Source organism: Hipposideros armiger, unplaced genomic scaffold (genome assembly GCF_001890085.2).
Source record: "Hipposideros armiger isolate ML-2016 unplaced genomic scaffold, ASM189008v1 scaffold_635, whole genome shotgun sequence".
Taxonomy (NCBI): Eukaryota; Metazoa; Chordata; class Mammalia; order Chiroptera; family Hipposideridae; genus Hipposideros; species Hipposideros armiger.
Window position 1 is genome coordinate 894,198 of NW_017731985.1, and position 25,676 is coordinate 919,873.

Below are 25,676 nucleotides of genomic sequence, written 5' to 3' on the forward strand. Positions count from 1 at the left end.
TACCGTGTGTAGCCAGCAGCCAGCATGAGCTGCCAGTAGCCGCCGTGAGCGGCCGTTCAGAAGCCGGTGACTGATCTGCCTCACCCAGGAAGAGCGCGATGATGGTGCCAACTTGGGCCAGTGAAGCAACATCCTCCACAACTAAACTGAAGAACAAAAGGACAGCAACTTGTCTGTTCCCCTTCCCCCAATTCCCCAGCGCTGTTCCCGTCCCCAATTCCCCAATAAAAATCTTTAAATGCATGCTCTATCTACTGAGTCATCCGGGTGGCAGCTCAGCTCAAGGTGCCGAGTTCAGCCTTAGTCATTGTTAGGAGCATGTGCTCTCACCAGCTGAGCCATCCTGCCAGCTGTTGGCAGTTCAGCTTGGGCTGGGAATCGAACCACTGTTGCTCAGAGCTCAAACTCTTGAGCGAGCTCTTACCCAACTGAGCCACTTGGCCGGTCCCTATATTTTTAAATTTATCTTTAATTTTTTTTTTTTTGAGTCATTTAAAAGCGAGTTGTAGACATCATGACTCTTAATACTGCTTCAACCTCCATCTTGTTAGGAGACTATATATGATGTCAGTAGTGAAGGATTTTTTAAAATAGAAATAATAAGCAAAACAACATAAAGGAAAAATTGACTACATTAAAATTAAGAAGTTCTGTGAACCAAACACAAATTTCAGACTGGGAGAAGATATTTGCAATGTATATTAACCTTCAAGGGATTATAAGAAAAAGACAGAAAACCACATAGAAGTATGGGCAAGAGAGGAAAAAAATTTCATAGAAGAAGAAACTTGATTGGCCAATAAACGTGAGATGATGATAAACTTTGCTGGTAATTATGAAAATTAATGTTAATATCATAATGAGATATACCCATCAATTTGATAAAAATGAAAAGGCTGATAGTCACAATTGTTGGTAAGAATGTGGCGCACAAGAAATCATATATTGCAAGATAGAGTATACTTATCCATTTATTTTGGAGAATCTTTAGTAAAGTAGAGCATATGCAAATCCTTTGACTTAGCAATTGTCTCCTACGTTTATACCCTACAGAAATTCTTAGACATAAGCACAGGGAGATATGTTCAAGAATTCTCACAACAGCATTGTTTAGAAGAGCAAACAAATTGGAAATAATCTAAATGTCCATCAACAGACAAGTGGACAACTATATTGGTATATTCATACCATGGAATACCTTAATAACAGTGAAAATAAACTAGAACTACATGTATTGGTAGGAATGAATCTCTAATGCAATATTGAGTGAAAAGCAAGTTGCAGAGGATAAATAAATATTCAACCAGAAATTTTAAAAAACGTAGAACGTAAAAGTGCTAAAAGAAGTTAGAAATGCATGGAAATGATATGCAATTGTAATTAGGCTACATTTATAGTATCTACTTTTTTGAGGTAGGTAGTCAGTACAAAGTATATGTTGTATTATTTTCTATGTCTTCATGAATGTCTGAATATTCAATAGAAGAAGTCAGTGGATAGAATCCATTTTATTGGTTGAATATTCACAGTAGTAAAGGGACCCTTGCTAGAGTAAGGTTCCTGAGGTAGAGAACAAGATGAGATCCAGTGCACAGGTGGAGGGCTCATCTTCAAAAATGACTAAGGGAGCAAAATTTTGGTGGACATATCAAAAAATTGGTTGATCATTGGATAGGTGTTTCTTTTTTCATAAATGTGTAATTTTTCTTGGCTTGCTAATGGTTTGAAAAGACATATATGCTTAGGAATTTGTATGAGAAAATGTGATAACGGTGAACACATAAGCTAATATTTTAGACTTATCTCTAAGACGTCCTTTTAGGCTTAGCATCTAGGGTAGGCAGCAAGGTGATTTTAAAACTGGTATGTTGATATATCTTACTGTGTCATAACCAATAAAAGTTTTTGTTTTTCTTTGTAAAACACGTAGGGATTTTGTAAACTTCAAATCTTTTATATGCCTAACTTACTGTCTTTGGATTGTATACTCATTTTTGTGCCTCTGCTTTGCTTCATTTCCTTGCTGAGTTGTGACTTTTTACCCCCATAGCTGTTTCCTCCTGAGTATGAAAGATGATAGCATTGAAGGCATTTATGACACTCTAAAGCAGTGTGCATTGATTTCCAAGTCTGCTGGGGGAATTGGTGTTGCTGTGAGTTGTATTCGAGCTACTGGCAGCTACATTGCTGGGGTAAGCTTGTGTTGTATGGCTAAGAATGTGTAGACTAGAGGGATTTGAGTCCTTAAGTAACCAAGCTTATGGTTGAGAGGGCATATGCTATGGGCTTGGGAGATCTGGGTCTCTGTTAATTACTAACTGGCTATATGACTTGGAGCGAGTCATTTCACTGCTTCTGGCTTCATTTTCATCTCTTATTAGAGGTTTAAATTAGATCTGCAGGACCTTTTTTAGCTCCGATTTTGGAATTCTGATTCATTTTGCCATAATAATAGCAACTGTCATTTATTGATTGCTTACTATGTGCTAAATCTGTTATTAAAGTTTTACATGAATTACTCTTTTAATCCTTACTACATCCTTATGAGATAAATATTAGACACATGATAGGAACTTTAAGTCTTACAGTAACTTTGTGAGTATAAGCACTGTTGTCTTTATTTTACAATAGAGGAGACTGAGGCTTAGAAAGTTTAAATTACTTCCAGAGACTAGTCACTTAATATGTGATAGAACCAGGATTCAAGCTTTAATTTAAACATTGGCACCTTGTGATTGTAACTTCACGCCTTGCTAGTTCACTATGCTTTGGGAGTCAAGATAATGATTTTAGGTAAGACCTAGATTTAAGTCCTATCTGCACTACTTACTAGCAGTGCCTAGTGCAAGTTATTTTACATTATATTGTTTCTTCATCTGTAATGTGAAGAAAATATCTAACCTTATAGAATAAAACTATAGTCCAGAAGGAAACCATTCCATTATGTGGTATTTTGGAGGTGCTGTGATACATGTAGCACTTGCACACAATAGTAGGGTGAGCCCTTGCTCACTTTCTAGAGCAGCGGTTCTCAACCTTCCTAATGCCGCGACCCCTTAATACAGTTCCTCATGTTGTGGTGACCCCCAACCATAAAATTATTTTCGTTGCTACTCTATAACTGTAATTTTGCTACTGTTATGAATCGTAATGTAAATATCTTTTTGTTTTCCGATGGTCTTAGGCGACCCCTGTGAAAGGGTCGTTCGACCCCCAAAGAGGTCGCGACCCACAGGTTGAGAACCGCTGTTCTAGACTGTTTAAAGGCCTGCCTTGTGTTAAAAGGATTATTTTGACATTTGATGAGGTTTCTTCTAGTCTTAGGAGTCTGTTTTCTTCATTCTAGAATCCATTTATTGCTGAGAATCTCCATTTACTTTGTCTATTGTCTTGATTTATCCATTGCATATAATTGTTATTGTAAGGTGCCTTGAATTCTTTTGGGAAAAAGACATTGTAGTGGTATTTTTACTTTACCCAAAGTATATATTTATATAATGACCTTTAGAAGGTGCATTTATCCTGATTTTGGATTCTTTTGACTTGTAGTTGTTATATCATTGTAAATTAGAGATGCCACGAAATAACTTTGTACATAATTGTAATTTATTCAACATTTTGGTTATTTTATGTTCTGCATTATGTTTTCAATGAAGAGGTAGAACTGGAGAGCAGATTAAATTTTATAAAGGCTAGGACAGAGTAATTTGTTCACTTTTTGAGCCATTTTGTTCTTTTCCTTGTCAAGCCCTCTTTCCCTCCAGATACCTTTATTCTCAGTCTCTCTTTCAGACTAATGGCAATTCCAATGGCCTTGTACCAATGCTGAGAGTATATAACAACACAGCTAGATACGTGGATCAGGGTGGAAACAAGGTATGCCCTTTTACTTGAAAGTACTGGAAATCAGAACTAAAAGTCTTTAGCCATGTATGCCTATAATAAGATGGTTCATTGTGTATGCTTCTAACAACTTTGCCTATTTTTTTCACTTTTAAAATCAATTTTTGAGTATAATATACTTACTCTAAAGTGCACACACTTGAAATGTACAGTTTGATGGCTTTTATAGATATTTACACTGTAAGCACCACACTAATCAAAATATAGAACATTTCTATTACCACAAAGTGTTTCTTCATGCACCTTTGTATTAATTACCCCCATTACTCTCACCCATACATACTGGCTCCAGGCAGCCAATGATCTAGTCAGCAGCTTTTTTACATGACAGTTTATTTGCCAAGAATTTTTAAAGTTGTGACTCATATTAATCCCTAATCGTGAAAAGGGATTGTAATATGTCTTTTGGGTTTTTTCTTTAAAAAAAACAAAAACAAAAACGCTGCCTATTTTATGGAGGGAAAAGTAAAGTTGAAAGAATTGGGTCATTTATCCAGTATTACCAGCCGGATAATTTTTAACTTGAGCCTGCCTCTTATAGATATATATAGGCACACCAATCACCTCTTTGTTTATGAATGTCTCTCTGGTGTACTTAAAAAAAAAGAAAATGTGGGGACCTTGATAAGACATATCACCTTTTTGACCTTTAATAAGGGCACAACCTATTATTGTCAGAGTTAAAGTGATTTTTTTGGGCTTTACATACATGTCATATAATGTAAAGTGAGCTGGATGACAACTGAAGAGGCAGCTCCATCTCTAGTTCACTGTATCACTTTGGACAAGTTATTTAATCCTTTTCCATATTTTCTTTATGTCAAGTGCTCTTTTTTACTCCTAGAATTGTAAGAAAAAATATTACTACTTTATATTTTGATAGTACTTTTATTTGTATTATCTCATTTGATTCATGAATTGTAGTGAAGATCTAAGGAGGTGTTATAAAAATGCTTTGGATAATGTGAAGTTTCTTTGTTCCATTCTGATTCTGAAAAGTATGATTTATTTACCATTTAGCGACCTGGGGCATTTGCTATTTACCTGGAACCTTGGCATTTAGACATCTTTGAGTTTCTTGATTTAAAGAAGAACACAGGAAAGGAAGAGCAGCGTGCCAGGGACCTTTTCTTTGCCCTTTGGATTCCAGATCTCTTCATGAAACGAGTGGAGACTAATCAGGTGAGAGATAGGTACCTGTTGGTAATAACGACTCAATTCATATAAGCTTTCTCTTCAATCATCTTAAATCATGCTTAGGAAGACTCCACCTATGTGTTTTGTACAGATGGCATTTGAACAAGATAAGAGATGCCATTCATGTCTTGGATTTTTATTCTCTGAAGTAAATGCTATCTGACCTAAATGCTTAAAAGGTGGTATTCAGACAGGCCAGAACTACTATAGATGATTGGACCTGAGCCTAAAATGATTATTTCTATACCAGATTTCCAAGACAGTGTGTGGAAGACAACCGCATCCCTTACAGTGTTTTTAATGGACTAGGCATGGTTGGTTATTTGAAGTTTCTTATGGGTGGTACTGTTTTTCCCTTTGTAGGACTGGTCTTTGATGTGTCCAAATGAGTGTCCTGGTCTTGATGAGGTTTGGGGAGAGGAATTTGAGAAGCTATATGAAAGGTATGGGGAAAATATGAAAGTAATAATGTTTTACGTGTTTTTCTGTTGTTTGAGGGGGGATCCACATTTCAAAACAATACCATTCATTAGCCAGTTTCTAGGAATCTTTGGAAGCATCTAGAAGAGAATGTGATTAATAATTTTATTTCAGTCAGGTTTTCTTTCTGAATCTTTACCAAAATTTGGGTTTCTGTCTTCTTTCTTAAAACTTTGGGGCATGTAAATATTTGCTTGGGTTTCTCAGTTGATGCTTTTAAAAATTAAAGATAGAGTTAGCAGGGTTATTATTTTGCTTTGTCATACAGTACATTTGATAAAATAAGTTATGCTTTATATTGTACACAGGAATCAAGAGTAACTAGGACACACAATGAATAGTTCATTAAATAATAGCACAATAGTACTACTTTAGTGCAGTTTGACCACTTTAGGTTTTGTCCCTTTTTATTATGGAGGGTATTATTGATTAGTGGGATTGGGGAGTATCTGAAGGGATTTAAAGGTGCCTGATTTTCCTCTATGGCTTTAGTGAGAGTAAAATGAAAATCATTCCTTTTTTTTTTTTCCTTAGCAAAATTTAGTGAAAAATTTAAGACTTTTTATCATATTATATTTTAGTGTCTTTCTTCAAGTTATCTGCAATAAAGGTTTTCTCAGGGAATATTAAAATAATAATTAGCTTTGCTTTTCAGTTATGAGAAACAGGGTCGTGTCCGCAAAGTTGTAAAAGCCCAGCAGCTTTGGTATGCCATCATTGAGTCTCAGACAGAGACAGGTACCCCATACATGCTCTACAAAGATTCCTGTAACCGGAAAAGCAACCAGCAGAACCTGGGAACGATCAAATGCAGCAACCTGTGCACAGAAATAGTAGAGTATACAAGCAAAGATGAGGTAGGTAGAAAAACTTCTGCCTAAATCTAGTACTGAAAGAAGAATCTTAGGATGTTGTTGTTTGTGAATCCTCACTTGATTTCACGTCAGATGGGTGAAGGAAGTTTCATAGCTTGTTTGTTGGTGAACAGAAGGGCACTATAATAGACAGAAATTACAAAGGAAAGAAGAGGTGTGATCTGTGCCCTTGATTATCTTTTAGTCTAAGCCATGTATGTAGAAAAGACTCAACTTTTTCTTACACATGCATTGTTATAATAATCTTTTCTTGAGAAAAATAGCAATATACAGTTACGGTGGTTTAGGACAAACACAAAAATGTGTAAGGATGCTTATTCAGTTTAAAGTATGTAAACATGTAGAGAGTCCTTTCAGTGAATGGTGAGATGAAATTCTAATCACAGACCTTTAAGGTGATTCACTAGAAATGGGATGTAGATTCGTGGTTTTTTTTGGTTTTGTTTTTAAAAGTTTATGGAAAAGCTTTCATTTGGGAACAACAACCTATATGACAGATCAGAGATAGGGTTAGGTTTTGTGCAATGAGTGTCAAGCAGGTTTGTTTTGGTGAAGCAAATACATTAACGTTTGGTATATGGAGAGATGGCTTTGGCTAGAGGAAAGGAGTTAGTAGGTGAAAGCTGGCATGTCACAGGTAGGAAGCCCTGGTAGGTTTCTGGAAAGAAAGTATCAAAATGCTAGGATGAGAAGGATAGTTCTTAATTCTGGTTATAGAATGGGTTGGTATGAGAAGAGGTTAGAGGTTAGCTTAAGGAGATCGTTGCATGACAGGCTGCTTGGATATTGGATGTAAACTGTAGAAATGAAGAGGAAGTAGAAGATCACAAATTCTAGGATCTAAAATAAAAACATGACAGATGAAAAATCAGAAGAGAATGGAAACTTGATTTAAACATACTGCTAAAGTTGCAGTTTAATTCAACGAAATGTGTTGAACACCAGCTATGTGTAAGACACTGTACTAAGTGCTCTGGGAATACAAATGAATATGGCTCAGTCCCTGCCTTCTGGGAATGTATACTTTAGTTGGTGGAATTAACATATACTCAAATAACAATTCTACAAGATAAGATTATATTATAGAGACTAGAGTGACTCTTTTTAAAACAAAAATCAGATCAGATCATTTCTCTGCACAGTACTCTTCTTTGACTTTCCAACCCATCCAGGGTCCATTCTTTCTTTTTTAAAATTGAGATATAATTCACATACCATAAAATTCACCCTTGTAAAATTGTGCAACTATCAATTTCTAATTCTAGAATGATTTTACCACCCCAGAAACCTTGTACTCATCAGCAGTCACTTCCTGTTCCCCTTTTCATCCTGCCCCTGGCAATCACTAATCTGTTTTCTGTCTCTGGATTTGCCTATTGTGGGCATTCCATACAGATGGAATCTCATAATATTAGGCTTTCTATGTCAGGCATCTTTCACTTACTATGTTGTTAATACTTATCCATGTTGTAGCATGTATCAGTACTTCATTCCCATCCAGAATTCTTACAGTGCCCTATGAGGTCCTGCACAACTGGATATCCCTACCTCACTGCTGTTATTTTCTCCTTGCTCACTGTGTTCCATCCCTACTAATTTCCTTGCTGTTCTTCCAACAAAGCAAGCATGCTCCTGCCTCAGGATTTTTGCTGTTAATGCTCTTCCCCCAGATAGCCACATGACTTGCTTTATAACTGCTTCAGTTCTTTGTTCATGTCTGGTTCTTAGTGAGGTCTCTCTAGACAACTCTATTTAAAAATGGCACTCCTGGGCCGGCCGAGTCGCGCGATGGTTAAGAACTGGCTTGGGACGCCAGAGGGCCCTGGTTCGGATGCCACATGTGAGGGCCAGTGACACTGCCCTCTACAGCTAAGATGCTGAACAACAGCTCGACCTGGAGCTGGGNGGCGAGTATATAACAAACTCTGTATTTTGAGTGGAAATGTTAGGGGGTCGTCTTATACGCCCAGTCGTCTTATACGCCAGCAAATACGGTAGGTTTTCTAGTCCTGGGACATGGATCATTATACAGAAACATTGATAGTATTTTGAAAAACTGGCTCAATCCAGAATGACTATTTATACCTTTGCTTTTGTTTTTCTCTAAATGGCTTTATAGTCTACAAAAACTAACAATGGCCAGGTCTTCTATAAAATATTATTGTCATAGCAGTAGTTTGTATAAAACCTGTTAAAGGACCATGGATTTTGAAGAGCCTTAGAATTAATGTAAGCTTACTTTCTGTCATTGTTTATTACATACATGGTCATGGGCAATTTAAATTGGTCTAATTTTTATAGTAAAACTATGTATTAGTATATGGTACCAAATACTTTTGGATTAACAGCTAATCTAAAAATATGTGTAAAGATGATAATATAGTCCCTTTTATGCACATTCTATTCCTCTTTAATTAGAGATGTACTCTAAATATAATAGGAAAGTTTGGAAAGTCACACTTATATTTTTACTTCTAGTCTTTTAATGTACATGTTCTTAAACCTAATTAGGATATTCAATTTATATAATTTTTTCCTAACGTTAGATATGGATTTCTATTCTACAACAATAATGCTTAGTGTTATCTCTTTAGTATCCAATGTCAATTTTAATCCTGGTGTCAGGGATGAAAGATACCAGATTTTGTGAAAATAAGTCTAATTACTTCAATCATGGGTTTTTTTTCATCTCCTCCAGCGCCTGAACTCTGCCATTATCTATGACCGTGATTTCTCTTATAATTACTTTGGCTTTAAGGTAAATAAAGTGGGAATTCCTCCTTATGTCAGGAAATACAGGTTTTTGTTTGTTTAGAAATGCAGATTTTTAATTATAAAGGCAATAAGCTGTTGGGAGTGGGATAGACCTGGGGGATTAGTGGGGTTAGAGTGATGGTGGTTGTTTGAATTAAGGAAAGATAGCTTATCCATTTGCAGTTTTCAGATTTTCCAAATATTACTTTTGGATTACCTGAGGAGCTATGCAGATAATTTGCAATAATGATTTCATATTCCGCTGTTTATACAACAACTATTTATTGAATCTCTACTGTGTGCCAAGTGCTTTTCTGGGTACTTTTGTGTTGATAACAGTGATTAAGAACATGAATGTTGGTATCAGATCACATGGGTTCAAATCGCTGCTCTATTTCTTATTAGCAAGTTACTTAATCTTTCTCTGCTTCAATTTCCTCATCTTTAGAATGGGGATAATAATACAATTTCACCAATAAATTCTGTTGAAGATAAGTATGTGTGTTGCTTAGGTCAGTGCCTAGCCTGTTATAAGTAGTTTTTTNCTGGTTCGGATGCCACATGTGAGGGCCAGTGACACTGCCCTCTACAGCTAAGATGCTGAACAACAGCTCGACCTGGAGCTGGGCTGTCATGGGTCGCCGTCGGCGGCTAGGCTGCATGCAGCCCCTGTGGCAGTGGGTTGCCATGGGCTACCGTATGTAGCCAGCAGCCAGTGTGAGCAGCCAGCGTGAGCGGCAAGCAGCCTCCGTGAGCGGCCATCCAGAAGCCGGCGACTGATCTACCTCGCCGGGAAGAGCGCAATGATGGTGCCAACTTGGGCCAGTGAAGCAACGTCCTCCACACTAGACTGAAGAACAAAAGGACAGCAACTTGTCTGTTCCCCTTCCCCCAATTCCCCAACGCTGTTCCCATTCCCCCAATTCCCCAAAAGAAATCTTAAAAAAAAAAAGAATGCAAAAAAAAAAAAGGCCAGCCGAGTGGCTCAGTTATTTAAAAAAATAAATAAATAAAAATGGCACTCCTGGGTCGGCCGAGTGGCTCTGTTGGTTAAGATCGCGAGCTCTGAGCAAGGGCCAGTGAGCTGCGCCTGAGCTGAGCTGCTGCTGAGTTGCCAATAGGTGGCCGGATGGCTCAGCTGGTGAGAGCACATGCTCCTAACAAGGTTGCCGGTTCGACTCCCGCATGGGATGGTGGGCTACACCCACCCGCAACTAAGATTGAACATGGCACCTTGAGCTGAGTGGCCATGAGCTGCCGACAGGTGGCCGGATGGCGACTGGACTTGGAGCTGAGCTAGCTGTGTCCTCCACAACTAAGATTGAAGGACAACAACTTGACTGTCCCCTTTCCCAGTTCTCCAATAAAATCTTAAAATAAATAAGTAAGTAAGTAAGTAAAATTAAAATAAAATAAAAGTGGCACTCCTTACATCCCTCAACCCAGGACTCTGTCTTTTTTTTCTGTCTTATTTTTCCTGTCTAATTTTTTATCAGAATTATGTGATCTGAGCTATGTTTTAAAAATGGGTACTTTGGCAGCAAGCATAGAATTGACTAGGTATTAAGGACATGAGGTCGTCTAGGTCAGAGGAGTTGAGCAATTGGATTAGAATAGTCATAATCAAAATGAAAAAGAAGGCATATTCATTCAACATTATTAAGCATTTTACTATGTGCCAGATGTGTTGCTAGTACTAAAAATACAGGGATAAATAATATACGATTCCTATGTGAAAAAGGTCACCACCTAGTATAGTGAGTATAGTGGGAGAATCACCTGAAGAGCTTTTTTTAAATTCACAAACTTGGATCCTTTGTTGTTAATGGCTTGTCAGAATCTTAGAGTGATGTAGGCCTGTGTGATTTGGAAGAGCTTTATGCAGTGTTAGAAATATTCTGTATCTGGTGGCTACTGAGCACTTGAAATGTGACCAGTACAACTGAGAAACTGAATTTTAAATTTCTTTTAATTTTAATTAAATAGTTCCATGTTGTTAGTGGGTACTGTATTGGACAGTCCACATATACTGACTAAGACAGATACGCATAAAAATTATAACAGTGTGATACTAGCCTGGTAAGGGAGCCGTGTACTATGGAATATAGGGCTCTTTCTTCATCTTACCTATTTCACTGGTGCATGTTACAACGGACATGTGTGAATAGGTACTGGGATTTAGAAATGAACTGGTGAATGATGAAGAGCGAGAAGTCAAAGATAAAAAAAAAAGTAATGTCAGAGAGTGTTAGAGGCTTATATGGCAGTGTTTTTGACCCACGGAAGAAATTAAAATTGTGTGATTCTTGACCCTTCTTTGCATTACAGGTTGCAGTTTGTAACTTGGCTTCCCTGGCTCTGAATATGTATGTCACATCAGAAATCACATACGACTTTAAGAAGTTGGCTGAAGTCACCAAAGTCATTGTCAGAAACTTGAATAAAATTATTGATATTAACTACTACCCTGTCCCAGAGGTATGAATAGATATTTCTGCTTATTGGTAATTACTAAAATCCAAGGTAGAGGGAGTTTATCACAGTCTGCCTGCCAATCATCATTTAAATGGTTATCACCATTTAAATTGGAATTGTGTGAGAAAAGAAAGGGTGTGTGTGTCATTTGGTACAGAACGTTGCTTTTTCTGTTCAATAATATCTTCTCTGTATCTATTGGCACAAAGGCATACTTATCAAATAAACGCCATCGCCCCATTGGAATTGGAGTACAAGGTCTGGCAGATGCTTTTATTCTGATGAGGTATCCTTTTGAGAGTCCAGAGGCCCAGTTATTGAATAAGCAAATCTTTGAAACCATTTATTATGGAGCCTTGGAAGCCAGCTGTGATCTGGCCAAGGAGCATGGCCCATATGAAACCTACGAGGGCTCTCCAGTCAGCAAAGGAGTAAGTATATAAATTTTTTCTTTTCTTTTTTTTTTTTTTAATTTTGTGTACCTCCCTCCCACATGCTGCTGGACAAGGCCTGTGCTTTTGCCCCATCCTCTGCCTGGTTCCCCCTCTGTTAGCTGTCCCTTCCTTTCACAGTACGTTTTCCGTAAGGTCACCCAGTGTGAACTGTCTCCTCTCTCCACATGAGCTTCAGCCTTGGTGGCATTGCTGGTGATGAGGAGACAGGCAGGCTAGCTCTGGAGCTGCTTGGGTGCCATGGGTTTCGTTGCAGCTGGCACAGCCTTCACATGCATGGGGTGTGTGTGTGTGTGGGGGGGGGTTGTGTGTGTATGTATGGTCACATTGGATAAAATTTCTTTTGCCTTGTCAAATCCTATAGTAAGCTGAATGATAGCCCTCAAAAACATAAGCTTACATCCTAATTCCTGGAATCTATGAATGCTACCTTATTTGGTTTAAAAAGGGTCTTTGCAAATGTAATTAATGATTTGAGATGAGGAGATTATCCTTGATTATGCAGATAGGCTTAAATCCAATCACAGTTGTCCTTACAAGAGATATAGAGAGGAAGACTTTGGAGTGAGGCAGCCACAACCCTGGAATGTTGATAGCCACTAGAAGTTGAAAGAGGCAAAGAACATTATCTCTAGAGCCTCTGGAACCAGTGTAGCCCCCCCAACATGTTGATTTTTGGGATTCTGGCCTCCAGAGCTGAGAAAATAAATTTTCATCATTTTAAGCCACCAAGATTGTGATCATTGTTACACCAGCCATAGAATAGTAATATAGTACTTTTGTCCTCTAAATCTCTTTTATTTAGAACTAGTCATTGCTAAAATTGCTTAAAAAGAATGCTAAATGTATTAGTTTTCTAATCCAAAACTTGTAAATTAAAACAACATACATTCAAGACAGGCTGTGCCTGGATCAAAATGGCAGAGTAGATAAACTGTACTCGCCTCCTCCTGTAATCATATCAAAATCACAACTAAATTATAGAACAGCCATCACTGAGAACTACCTGAAAACTAACTGAACAGAATTCATGTAATTAAGGATATGAAGAAGATATGTCGAGACTGGTAGGCAGGGCTTTTGAGGTGTGATCAAAACATACAGTGAATGCTGCTGCCGAGTGCCATCCATCGGAAAGGCAGTGATTTTCAATATGGGAAGCAGTGTGTTGAACCATAGTAATAGTGTGACAAGTGTCAACTTGTTCGGTGCAGTCAGCCAGGTGTGAGCTATGGTTGAGAGGTGTGTTTTAAAGTGTGTCATAAATCATCCTCCATCATGACAACGCTCTATTATCACACATTGCTTCTTGTATACGGCAATTCCTGTCAAAAAACATTATGGTGTGTCATCATTCACCGGATCTGGCACCATGCGACTTGCTGTTCTCCAAAGTCAAAATGACCATGAGAAGTAAGAGTTTTGAATCGATTCCGGACATCAAAGCAGCCACCACAGTGCAACTAAAGACACTCACAAAAGAGGACTTCCAGAACTGCTTCAGAAAGTGGCAAGAACGATGGAATAAGTGTGTTCTAAGTGAGGGTGAGTGTTTTTAGAGGGATTAATGGCAGTGTGTCTTTTACCAAAATAAACTTTTTCTTATTTAAACATGCACTGTATGTTTTGATCACACCTAGTAGATGTGGACCAGGCAGGTCCCACACCCACAGTGTGGCGATTAAGAATCAGGAGGGATATCTTGGCTGTGGAGATCCTCCTGAGGAATGAGGGGTCCGGCCCCACACCGGATTCTCCAACCAGGAGTATCAGTGCCAGAAAGAGGAGTCACCATAACACCTGGCTGTGAAAAATAGTGGGTATTACTTCAAGAAAGACAAAGGGCTGCAAAAGACCAGTCACTGTAGGTCTTAAAGGGCCTGCCCACAGACTCATTTGCTCACAAACTCAGTTGCTTCAAGCTCCAGAGCAGGGGGAACAGCTCAAAAAGCACCAGACAGATCGGGAGGAACTAAATTGACTAACTTCAGAACAAGGGCAGGGGTTGGGGCAATTTTCTCCAGGGACCAAAGTACTGGCAGGCGTCATTGTTCCTTTGTTGAACTCTCCTCTCGCCCAGCAGGCACTGTGTAAGCTGATGCCAAATCTGTGCTCTTCATTATCCAGGCTAACACCATTCGCCTCACCCAACTCAGCTGCCTGGCCGGAGCCTCTTCCAGCTGCTCGTCTACACAAGCGCCCTATTGGCTCAGGTTGCGGACTTCCCCCAAATCTGTCAAAGGTCTACAAAACCCAAACAAGTAGTGGGAGGCCTTAGAAGGCCTTGTAGCTCTCAGTAAGCAGCCCCAAACCCGCCACAAGCAGCAGCTGGTCTCAGCTTGCATTGTAACGCCCATCAGGTGGTTCCAAGCCTGTCGTAAGTAGCTACCCGTCTTGGCCTAGAGCATAGCTTCAACTAAGTGGCCACAAGCGTGCCACAAGTGGCTGCTGTCCTTAGGTCACATTGTGATACCTAACAAGGGTGAGAAGTCTTATAGCGTAGCCTTTCCCAAGCACCTCCAAGCCCAGTGAAAGCAGCAACCAACTGGGGATCATTTTGCAGCATCTACCATCAGGCCCCAAGCCTGGCACAAGTGGTGGCTGACCTCGGCCAACACCAGAGACCCTCACAAGAGGCCCAAGAACCAGCAAACCAAGTGGCTGGCTTCAGATCACACCAGAGGTCCTGCTAAAACAGCTGCTCTGTGTGGTCAAGCTTGTCTGCTGTAGTCATGGTCAGCCTTCACAGCCAGTCAGACTGAGGATCAGGAACACCCAGTGATGTGCCAACAACAATCAAGGTTCAACTACAACAGGAGGGCACACATAACCCATATAGGGAACACTCCTGGAGCACATGGTTCAGGTGACAAGGGAGACTGTACAATTGGGTCCCATAGGACACCTACATAAGGCCACTCTGTCAAGACTGGGAGATTTATCAGATCTACCGAATCCATAGAAAGAAACTCAGGGAGTTAGCAAAACTTAAGGGACAAAGAAACATGTCCAAAATAAAAGAATGAGATAGAATTCCAGAAAAAGAACTAAACAAAAAGGAGACGAGCATTTGAGATCTTGCTCCTCAGTGTATGTCGCCAGTTCAGCTTAAATAAACTCATTAAAAACACAAAAGCAATCTAACAGATACAGACTTCAAAACACTGGTTATACGGATGCTTAAAGAACTTAGAGAATAATAGATGAACTCAGTGAAAACTTCAACGAAGATATAGAAAACAAAAATGGAAATAGAAAACATAAAGAAGCAGTCAGAAATGAATAACTGAAATGAAGAACACATTAGAGGGAATCAACAGCAGATTAGATGAAACAAAGGATCGAATCAGCAATCTGGAAAACAAGGTAGTGGAAAACATCCAATTGGAACAGCAATAAGAAAAAAGAATCCAAAAATAGAAGGATAGTTTAAGGGGCCTTTGGGACAACATCAAGTGTACCAACATTGGCATCACGGGTACCAGAAGAGGGAGCAAAAAATCAAAAACCTATTTGAAGAAATAATGAATGAAAACTTCCCTAATGTGGTAAAGGAAATAGACGTATAAGCCCAGAGTCCCAAACAAGATGAACCAAACAGGCCCACACCAAGACATATCATCATTAAAATGCCAAAGGTTAAAGACAGAGAGACTCTTAAAAAGCAGCAAGAGAAAAGCAGTTTAGTTACCTACAAGGGAGATTCCATAAGACTGTAAGCTGATTTCTTTTTTTTTTTTTAAGATTTTATTGTGGAATTGGGGGAGGGAACAGCGTTGGGGAATTGGGAAAGGGGAACAGGTAAGTTGCTAAGTTTCTGTCCTTTTGTTCTTCAGTCTAGTTGTGGAGGATGTCGCTCCACTGGCCCATGTTGGTGTTGTGATCACTGCGCTCTTCCCGGCTGAGGCAGATCAGTCGCCAGCCATTGGATGGCGGCTCACGGCAGCTCACACCGGCTGCTGGCCACTCACACTGGCTGCTGGCCACTCACGTCATACGGCAGCCCACTGCAGCCCTACTACAGCCCATGCCATTGCCGGCAACTCATAGCAGCCCAGCTCCAGGTCGAGCTGTTATTCACCATCTTTGCTGTAGAGGGCGCAGCATCACTGGTCCATGTGGGATCCGAACTGGCGGCCCTGCTGCTCAGAGCTTGTGCTCCCAAGCCAATTCTTAACCAACGAGCCACTCGGCCGGCCCCTGTAAGCTGATTTCTTAACAGAAAATTTGCAGACCAGAAGATAAAATATACGGTGATGAAAAGCAAGTACCTACAACCAAGATTACTCTACCCAGCACGGTTATCATTTATAATTGAAGGAGAGATAAAGAGCTTCCCAGACAAGAACAAGCTAAAGGACTTCATCATTACCAAACTAGTATTACAAGAAATGTTAAAGGGACGTGTTTAAGAAGGAGGGGGAGGAGGGGCAGGAGAGGAGGAGGAGGAGGAAAAATAATAATAAAATGGTAATGACTACATACCTGTCAATATTTACTCTCAATGTAAATAGATTAAATACTTCAAACAAAAGACATACGTGTGGTGGATGAATGGATAAGAAACGAGACCCATACATATGCTGCCTATAAGGGACCTGCTCAGATCAAAAGACACACACAGACTGAAAGTAAAGGAATGGAAAAAGATATTTTATCCAATGGGAATGAAGAAAAGCTGGGGTAGCAATATTTATATCAGACAAAATAGAATTTAAAACAAAGGCTGTAACAAGAGACAAAGAGAAGAGCATTTCGTAATAAAGGGCTCATTCCAACAAGAGGATATAATAACTTGTAAACTTTTATACACCCAGTGTAGGAGCACCTAAATATATAAAGCAAATATTGTTGGACATAAAAGGAGATCGACTAATACAATAATAATAATAATAGGAGACTTGAACACCCCATTGACATCGGTGGATAGATGAGACAGAAAATCAGCAAGGAAACAATGGCTTTATATGACACATTATACCAAATGCATTTAATTGATATTTTTAAAACACCTCACCTCAAAGCAGCAGAATATACATTCTTTTCTAAAGCACATGGAACATTTTCCAGGAAAGACCATATGTTAGGCCACAAAACACGTCTCAGTAGATTAAGAATATTGAAATACTATCAAGCATCTCTGATCACAGTGGTATGAAAGTAATCAGTTACAAAGAAAAGAAAATGAACCCTAAAAAACACAAAACACATGGAGCCTAACAAACACGTTACTGAATAATAAAAGGATTAACAATGAGATCAAGAAAGAAATTAAAAGATACCATGAGACAAATGATAATGAAAACACAATGACCCAAAAATCTATGGGACACAGCCAAAGCAGTTCTAAGAGAAAAATTAATAGCCATACATACTACCTCATGAAACAAGAAAAATCTTAAACCATATATAACCTTACAAGTAAAGGAACTAGAAATAGAAGAACAAACTGCAAAGTGAGTAGAAGGAAGAAAATGATAAAGATCAGAGCAGAAATAAATGATATAGAGTCTAAAAAAACAATACAAAAGATCAGTGAAACCAAGAGCTGGTTCTTTGCAAGAGATTAACAAAATTGATAAACTTTTAACAAGACTCAAAGAAAATAAGAAAGGACACAAAATCAGAAATGAAAGAGAAGTGACAATTGACACCACAGAAATACAAAGGATTATAAGAAAAAACTGAACAATATGCCAACAAACTGGCCACCTGGAAGAAATGGATAAATTCCTAGAAAACTACAATCTTCCAAGACTGAATCAAGAAGAAACAAAATCTGACCAAACTGATCACTTCTGTTGAGATTGAATCAGTAATCAGAAAAATCCCAGAAAACACAAGTCCTGAACCAGGTGAATTGTACCAAACATTCAAAGAAGAATTAATAACCTATCCTCAAATACCTATCCTTCCCAAAAAATTGAAGAGGAGGGAAGGATACCAATCTCATTTTATGTGGCCAGCATAACTTTGATTCCAAAACCAGACAAAGACATTACAAAAAAAGAAAATTATAGGCCAATATCCCTGATAAACAGATGCAAAAGTTCTCAACAAAATATTAGCAAACCAAATCCAGCCATAGATTAATAGATCATACATTATAATCAAGTGTGATTTATTCCCAAGATGAAAGGTTGGTTCAATATCCACAAATCAATTAATATGATGTACCACATAAACAAAATGAATGACAAAAGTTGTGATCATATCAGTAGATGAAGAAAAAAAAGCATTTGTGAAATGCCTTTGTTACAAGGCTATAGTACTCAAAACAGCATGGTACTGGCACAAAATCAGACACACAGATTATAGTGGACAGTACAGAAATAAACCCATGCTTGAATTGTCAACTAATCTATGACAGAGGAGGCAAGAATACACAATGTAGTAAAAGACAGTCTCTTCCATAAATGGTGTTGGGGAAACTGGATAGATACATTCAAAAAAGTGAAGCTAACTACTTTTTACACCATATTCAAAAATAAACTCAAAATGGATTAAAGACTTAAATGTAAGACCATAAAACTCCTAGAAGAAAACAGGCAGTAAACTGAATTGCTGTTAGAATTACTTGCTTGATGTCTCCCCAGGCAAGGTAAACAAAAGAAAAAAAATGGGACTACATCAAACTAAAAAGTGTTTGCCCAGCAAAGGGAAACCATCTACAAAATGAAAAGACAACTACTGATTGGCAGAAGATACTTGCCAATGAAACATCCTTTATTTAATATTCAGAATGTATAAGGAACTCATAGAATTTAGTAACCTCCCAGATAATAATCTGATTAAAAAATGAGCCGAGGACCTGAACAGACATTTCTCCAAAGAGGACACATACAGGTGGCCACTAGACATACGAAAAGATACTCAACATCACTAATCATCAGGGAAATGCAAATCAAAACCACAATGAGGTATTACCTCACACCTGTCAGAATGGCCATCATTAATATCAACAAACAAGTGTTGGAGAGGATTTGGAGAAAAGGGAACCCTCATGCACTCTTCGTGGAATTGTAAATTGGTGCAGACACTATGGAAAACAGTATGCAGTTTTCTCAAAAAAATAAAAATGAAACTACCATATGACCCAGCAATTCAATTTCTGGTATTTATCTGAAGAAATCCAAAGCACTAATTTGAAAAAATATATGCATCCCTGTGTTCATTGCAGCATTATTTACAATAGTCAAGATAGGGAAACAACCACAGTGCCCATCAATAGATGAATGGATAAAGAAGTGGTGCATGGGGCCGGCCGAGTGGCTCATTGGTTAAGAGTTGGCTTGGGAGCGGGAGCACTGAACAGCAAGGCAGCTGGTTTGGATCACACATGGGCCAGTGACACTGCGCCCTCTACAGCTGAGATGGTGAACAACAGCTCAACCTGGAGCTGGGCTGCTGTGAGTTGCCAGCGATGGTGTAGGCTGCAGTGGGCTGCTGTAAGCTACTGTGAGTGGCCGGCAGCCAGTGTGAGCGGCTGTCCAATGGCCTGTGACTGATGTGCCTCAGCCAGGAAGAGCGCGGTGATCACAACATGGGCCAGTGAAGCGACATCCTCCACAACTAGACTGAAGAACCAAAGGACAGCAACTTGTCTGTTCCCCTTCCCTGATTCCCCAACGCTGTTCCCTCCCCCAATTCTCCAATAAAATCTTAAAAAAAAAAAAAAGTGGTGCATGTATACAATGGAATATTACACAGCCATGAATAAGAGTGGAATCTTAACCATTTGTGACAGCATGGATGGACCTAGAAGGTATTATGCTAAGTGAAATAAGAAAGAAATACCACATGATTTTGCATACGTGTGGAATCAAAAAGTAACCAGCAAACGAAACAAACAACAGATACAAAGAACAAATTAATTGTCGCCAGATGGGAGGGGAGTTGTGGCGATTTGTGAAAAAGGTAAAAGTGATTAAGGAGTACAAATTTCCAGTTATAAAAGTAATCACAGGGTTGTAAAGTACAGCATAGGTAATATAGTCAATAATATTGTAATAACTATGGTGTCGGATACTAGAGTTATTGGGGTGATCACTTCGTAAAGCATATAAATGTGTAATCACTATGTTGTACACCTGAAACTAATTGTATGCCAACTGTAATTGAAAAAAATTTAAAATATTAACAACGACATGCATTTATTTCAGTTTCCATGGGTCAGGAACCTAGGCTTGGCTTATCTGGGTCAACTTTTCTGGGTCTCACAAAGCTGCAGTCTAGGTGTCAGTAGAGGCTGTGGTCTCATCTGAGGCTCAGGGTCTTCCTCCAAGCTCACATCATTGTTGGCAGAATTCATTTCCTTGCAGGCCTAGAACTCATGGTATCTTGCTTCAAAACCAACTGGAAGGAGAGTCCTTCATTTCAAGAAGGGACCAGTCCCGGCCTTCTTTTGGGGGTTTTCATTTGATAAGTCAGGTCCAGCCAAGATAGTCTCTCTTTTGTTTAACTCAAAATCGACTGATTTGCAACCTTAATTGCATCTATAGAAACGCTTCACCTTTGCCATACTAATGTGAGTGGCATCAATCATGTTTTCAGGTTGAGTAACACACGGAAGAGGAAGAGATTATACATGGACTGTCAAGGGGTGAGAATGTGGGAGCTGTCATAGAATTCTGCCTTCCACACTGCCTTTTTTTATCAGTCACATTAGCTCATTAGCTAAGTAAATAGATCAAGGGGCAGATCACGGCAAATAAAGATGACGTTAGAGTAACGTTTTTACTGCAGAAACAGAACACATCTCAGCAGTACACTTTCAGGAACGTTAGAATTTTCTGGTTTGTAGATATGATACAGGTCCTCCAAGGAGACGCAGCTGGGATGTGGGAAGAGGTAAGCCTTAACCAGTTTTCTTTGCTTCTTTTCAATATGACTTCATGGAAGTTTGTCCAGAAAAAACTCTGGACCTTGTATTCCTTACATAGTTTTACTAGAAGACAGCATTTGTTGGGATGTGGGGCATGGTCAGTTTAGTCATTTGTTTGGTTTTTGTCATAGTTTTAAAGTGTCATAGAGTGACTTATCATAAATTGGGTTATTTGTTCCTTAGATCCTTCAGTATGATATGTGGAATGTTACTCCCACAGACCTCTGGGACTGGAACCTTCTCAAGGAGAAGATTGCAAAGTAAGTAAAGACATGTAAAGTAGCTTGAAGTAGGAGTGTTCAAGTTTCATCCCAGCTCTTCAGAGTCAGCTATGTTATTTTAACTTATGAAACTCATTTTTTCTCTTTTAAATGGAGCTAAAATAACCTATCTGCAGAACTATTTTTTTAAATACGTCATAAGATAATACATGTATAGTAACCGATAAACTGCTTGGCACAATGAAAGTTCTTTCAATACATGGTAGATATTATGAGTTGATCTTGTTTTAGAGGCTTAACTACCTAGATTAGGTAATTCTTTTTTCTCATTAAACCTTCATTTTTTTCAAGTGTGCTTGCTTTTTAAATGTGTTTCACTTTTATTTATTGCTTAACTACATTGGGCATGTAAGTGGCTTTTGTTGAATTGATTGTCATAGGAATAAGGGATTTTGGAAGAGCTTTTGGAGGGTAAAGTATTAAACTGAAAGAAAAATGTAAAAATTAAGTCTTTGTAGGTCTTTGAAAATAATAAACAAGAAATTAGAGGGCAGGCAGAATGTTTTGCTGAGGGAATAATGAAACAAGTTGCTTTCATTTTCTGTTATGATCAGTTTCATCTCAGTTAAATTATTTGTAAAATTTTTTTAAATTTTTATTGGGGAACAGTGTGTTTTTCCAGGACCCATCAGCTGCAAGTCAAGTAGTTGTTTCAATCTAGTTGTGGAGGGCACAGCTCAGTGGCCCATGTGGGGATCAAACCGGCAACCTTGGTGTTATGAACACTGCGCTCTAACCAACTGAGCTAACCAGCCACCTATAAAATTTTAATATTTGCAGAAGTAGTAACTTTAAAATGCTCTTTAAAACATACCTATTTGCCTTAAAATGTTTTATTGTTCAAATAATACATGTTCAAAAATTTAGAAAAATGTGAAAAGGTTGTAAAATGAAAATTATCTGCATACTATCTCCCCACCAAAAACCTGTCTGCGCCTTTTTCTTTGTCATCTGTCAGACTTTCTTCTGAGCATGTGTACATGTGGATTTACATGGAAATGCAACTTTTACAAAAATGTCCCTGTACTCTATTTTATTTTGTTTTTCTCAAAACACTATAGTTTATATATATTTTGTATATAGCCTTTTTAAATTTCAAAGTTAATACATGAATACACATTCATTTTTAATAAAGTTCAAATATAGAAATAAAAGCCCTTCTTTATACCTTTTCTGCCAACCACTTGTCCCACAAAACAAAAAACCTATTTATTCCTTTTTGCAGAGATAACCATGATGTGTATTTTTAATGATGTGTATTTTTCTAGACTTTTTTCAGTGTGTTTGCAGATGCACACATATGGTTTTATTATGTAAATGTGATCAAACTTGATATATTTGAAGACTTTTTATTGATTTATATTAGAGATCTTTCCTTTTTAGTTCATGTAGTTTTACCTAATGTTTTTGATGATTACAGATAATTCCATAGTTTGACTATATCACAAATACATGACTTTTCAAAACATTTTCCTCTCTATGAACAGGAAACCACTGTTCATAGTAGAGACATGGAGATAGCTGTTGGTTTGCTTGATGCCTCACAAGTAAAGTGACAGTGAGAAGCCAGTTATACAGACTCCATTAGGACATGAGGCTCTGTGCTAAGCACTGTATGAATCCAGAGGTATAAAATGGAGGAAAGATAAGCTGTTTGGGTTTGAGAAACTTAAGACTTAAGTGTCTTGAGACATGTAATACAAATAGTTAAAGTATACATAATAAAGGTGCAGGTCATGGAAAATGTTTGTAGAGCAAATATTTATATTTCACACTCAAGTGTTGCTTGCCTGGTCAGAAAAGGTGTTCTAGTTAAGTATTTCTTAGGCTGAGCTTTGAAGGACGAACCAAGAGCAGGTTGAAGATTTCTCAGTGTTCAGATAGTATATTCCTTTTTTTTAAAAAAAAACTTTATTGGGGAACAATGTGTTTTTTCCAGGACCTATCAGCTCCAAGTCAAGTTGTTGTCCTTCAATTTTAGTCGTGGAGGTGTGCGCAGCTCAGCTCTAAGACTGGTCGCCGTTTTCAATCTAGTTGTGGCGAGGCACAGCCCACCATCCCATGCAGGAGTTGTTGTTAAGAGCACGTGCTCTAACCAACTGAGCCATCCGGCTGCCCATCAACAGTAGCTCAGCTCAAGTCGTTGTCTTCAATCTAGTTGCGGAGGGCGCAGCTCACTGGCCCATGTGGGAATCGAACCAGCAACTCTGTTGCTCAGAGCACGCGCTCTATAACCAACTGAGCCACCCGGCCTCTCTCAGATAGTATATTCTTCCTTAAGCACTCTCTTAAGCACACCGAATAGAGACAAAAGGTGTTAACATTCTTCTAGGAACTTAATAATTGAAGAGGTAATAGAGGAAGTCAGGAATGTACTTTGAGCATAATTTCCCCTGTTCATTGTCCTATTCAGGCTAATGGAGACTTGTGATAGATGTCTGTTTCTGACTGCTTTCACATCATTATGTTTCCTGAAAGGGCCTAGAAGAGTGATTGCAGAGGCACTTAGAAGAGAGAGAGGGTTGAATGAGGGTACTCTGATACAGGTGTGGACCCTTCAACAGCCATTTAGTGTTTCCTTGGGCAAGAGAGTGTATCAAGTGCTGTGGTTCCGGAGTGCTACAGTGCAAGTGCCATAAGTCATGGCCTGATAAGGATTGCCAGCAATAGAAATTGTGCTAATTCTGTTTAGGAGTTAGGCATTTAGGAGAGGGGCGAGCTATACCACTCATTCTGTGGAGCTGCATCCCTGTAGAGATTAAATTAAAAATCCATATATGAGTCTAGTCTAATGCTGGTATTACGTTACTCACTGCTGCATTTACTACAGCTTCATTTACTACAATTACTTGAAATAGCTGCCTTCTTGGCAGATTGTAGCTTTAGGACCAGCACCTAATAATCTCCTTTTCTTTAGGTATGGTATAAGGAATAGTTTACTTATTGCCCCGATGCCTACTGCTTCAACTGCTCAGATTCTGGGAAATAATGAGTCCATTGAACCATATACCAGCAACATCTACACTCGTAGAGTCTTGTCAGGAGAATTTCAGGTGAGAAAATCACAACTAGACCAACAGGGAAAGCTTTCAAAAGCCTGATGTTGGGAATAAATGCTAACGCATATTTAATGTGCCTCTTTATGTTAGTATGGGGCAAAGCTTTGATAAAGTGAATCATCGTCATCTCTAATATTGTTCTATATTATTTCATCACATAATAGACATTTTAATAAATATCTGCCAAAAGAATGCATGATTGAGGGTTGAGTATGAAAGTAACTTGTTGATATTAGAATTCAGGTGATATGTAACTATTCTGTAATCAGAGTGATAGATACTATAACCTCAGATGTTTAAGTTGACGATACTAAGATAAATGTAGAAGCATCATTTAAGACAGTGGTTCTCAGCCTTGGTTACAAATTAGAATTTTTGGTGCGTGGGGCCAGTGTTGTTTTGTTTTAAGTTTCCCAGGTAATTCTGATACGCAGCTAAGGGCTGAGAACCACTAATTTAAAAGATTTTTATTTGTGAGTTTGCTGATATCCTGTAATATACTTCTGTAAGGTGTAGGAGGAATACATTTCTAATGTTTCTTCTTATTTATTGTATTCTTGCTTAGGGGAAAAAAGAATCAATCCACATAAATTTACCCAGCTTAGGCAATGTTAGTTCCTTTCACTTTTGCAAATACCATATATTTTGTTTCTTGAATCAAAAAAGATTTTAAAGGAATATAGCTTTCTTGTGATGGAATGGGCCTTCCAGCTTTATAAAAAATAGAAATTATCAAGCAGTCTAATGTTAAATATAATAATTCTTCAGTAATTTTATTTACTGTAAGTTCTAGGCCTGTGATCTTGTTTAGTGCCTGTCACTGTTATTTATTTCTTCACATCTTTTCTGCTTTTCCATTCAGATTGTAAATCCTCACTTACTGAAAGATCTGACTGAACGGGGCTTGTGGAATGAAGAGATGAAAAATCAGATTATTGCATGCAATGGTTCTATCCAGGTACAGAATGAAAAAAAAAAATGAGCTAAGTTGGACATTGGTACTTTCTCACTTATCTGAGGCAATGGAGCGAAAGAATGGTTATTCACTTTGGTCATATAGGCTTTTGTAGCTCTGTTCACCTCTGCATTGTTGCACTAGTATTATGTACATCTTCACATAGCTAGGCCTTACCCTTTTGTTTGTGCAATAATAGAAAGCAGTGGTTTCCAGCTTCTCTGCACATTAGAATCATTTGGGGAGCTTTTAGAACCCTGAAGCTTAGGTTGCACCCCATGTCAATTAAATGAGAATGTCTGGGAGTGTGAGCCAGGCATCAGTATTTTTTAGACTCTACGTAATTCCAAAGTGCATTAAA

The 25,676-nt window shown here is 38.4% G+C and overlaps 1 protein-coding gene across 1 annotated transcript in view; it reads left to right on the forward strand.

The window, feature by feature from the left end:
- RRM1 (ribonucleotide reductase catalytic subunit M1) overlaps positions 1 to 25,676 on the forward strand; it is a 31,667-nt gene that overhangs the window by 3,378 nt on the left and 2,613 nt on the right. The window contains exons 3-12 of the mRNA XM_019625651.1: positions 2,051 to 2,192; positions 3,793 to 3,876; positions 4,924 to 5,085; positions 5,464 to 5,543; positions 6,236 to 6,437; positions 11,538 to 11,687; positions 11,894 to 12,115; positions 21,204 to 21,280; positions 24,219 to 24,354; positions 25,223 to 25,318. Coding sequence (XP_019481196.1) covers positions 2,051 to 2,192; positions 3,793 to 3,876; positions 4,924 to 5,085; positions 5,464 to 5,543; positions 6,236 to 6,437; positions 11,538 to 11,687; positions 11,894 to 12,115; positions 21,204 to 21,280; positions 24,219 to 24,354; positions 25,223 to 25,318 — 1,351 coding nt within the window. The remainder of the gene's footprint in view (positions 1 to 2,050; positions 2,193 to 3,792; positions 3,877 to 4,923; positions 5,086 to 5,463; positions 5,544 to 6,235; positions 6,438 to 11,537; positions 11,688 to 11,893; positions 12,116 to 21,203; positions 21,281 to 24,218; positions 24,355 to 25,222; positions 25,319 to 25,676) is intronic.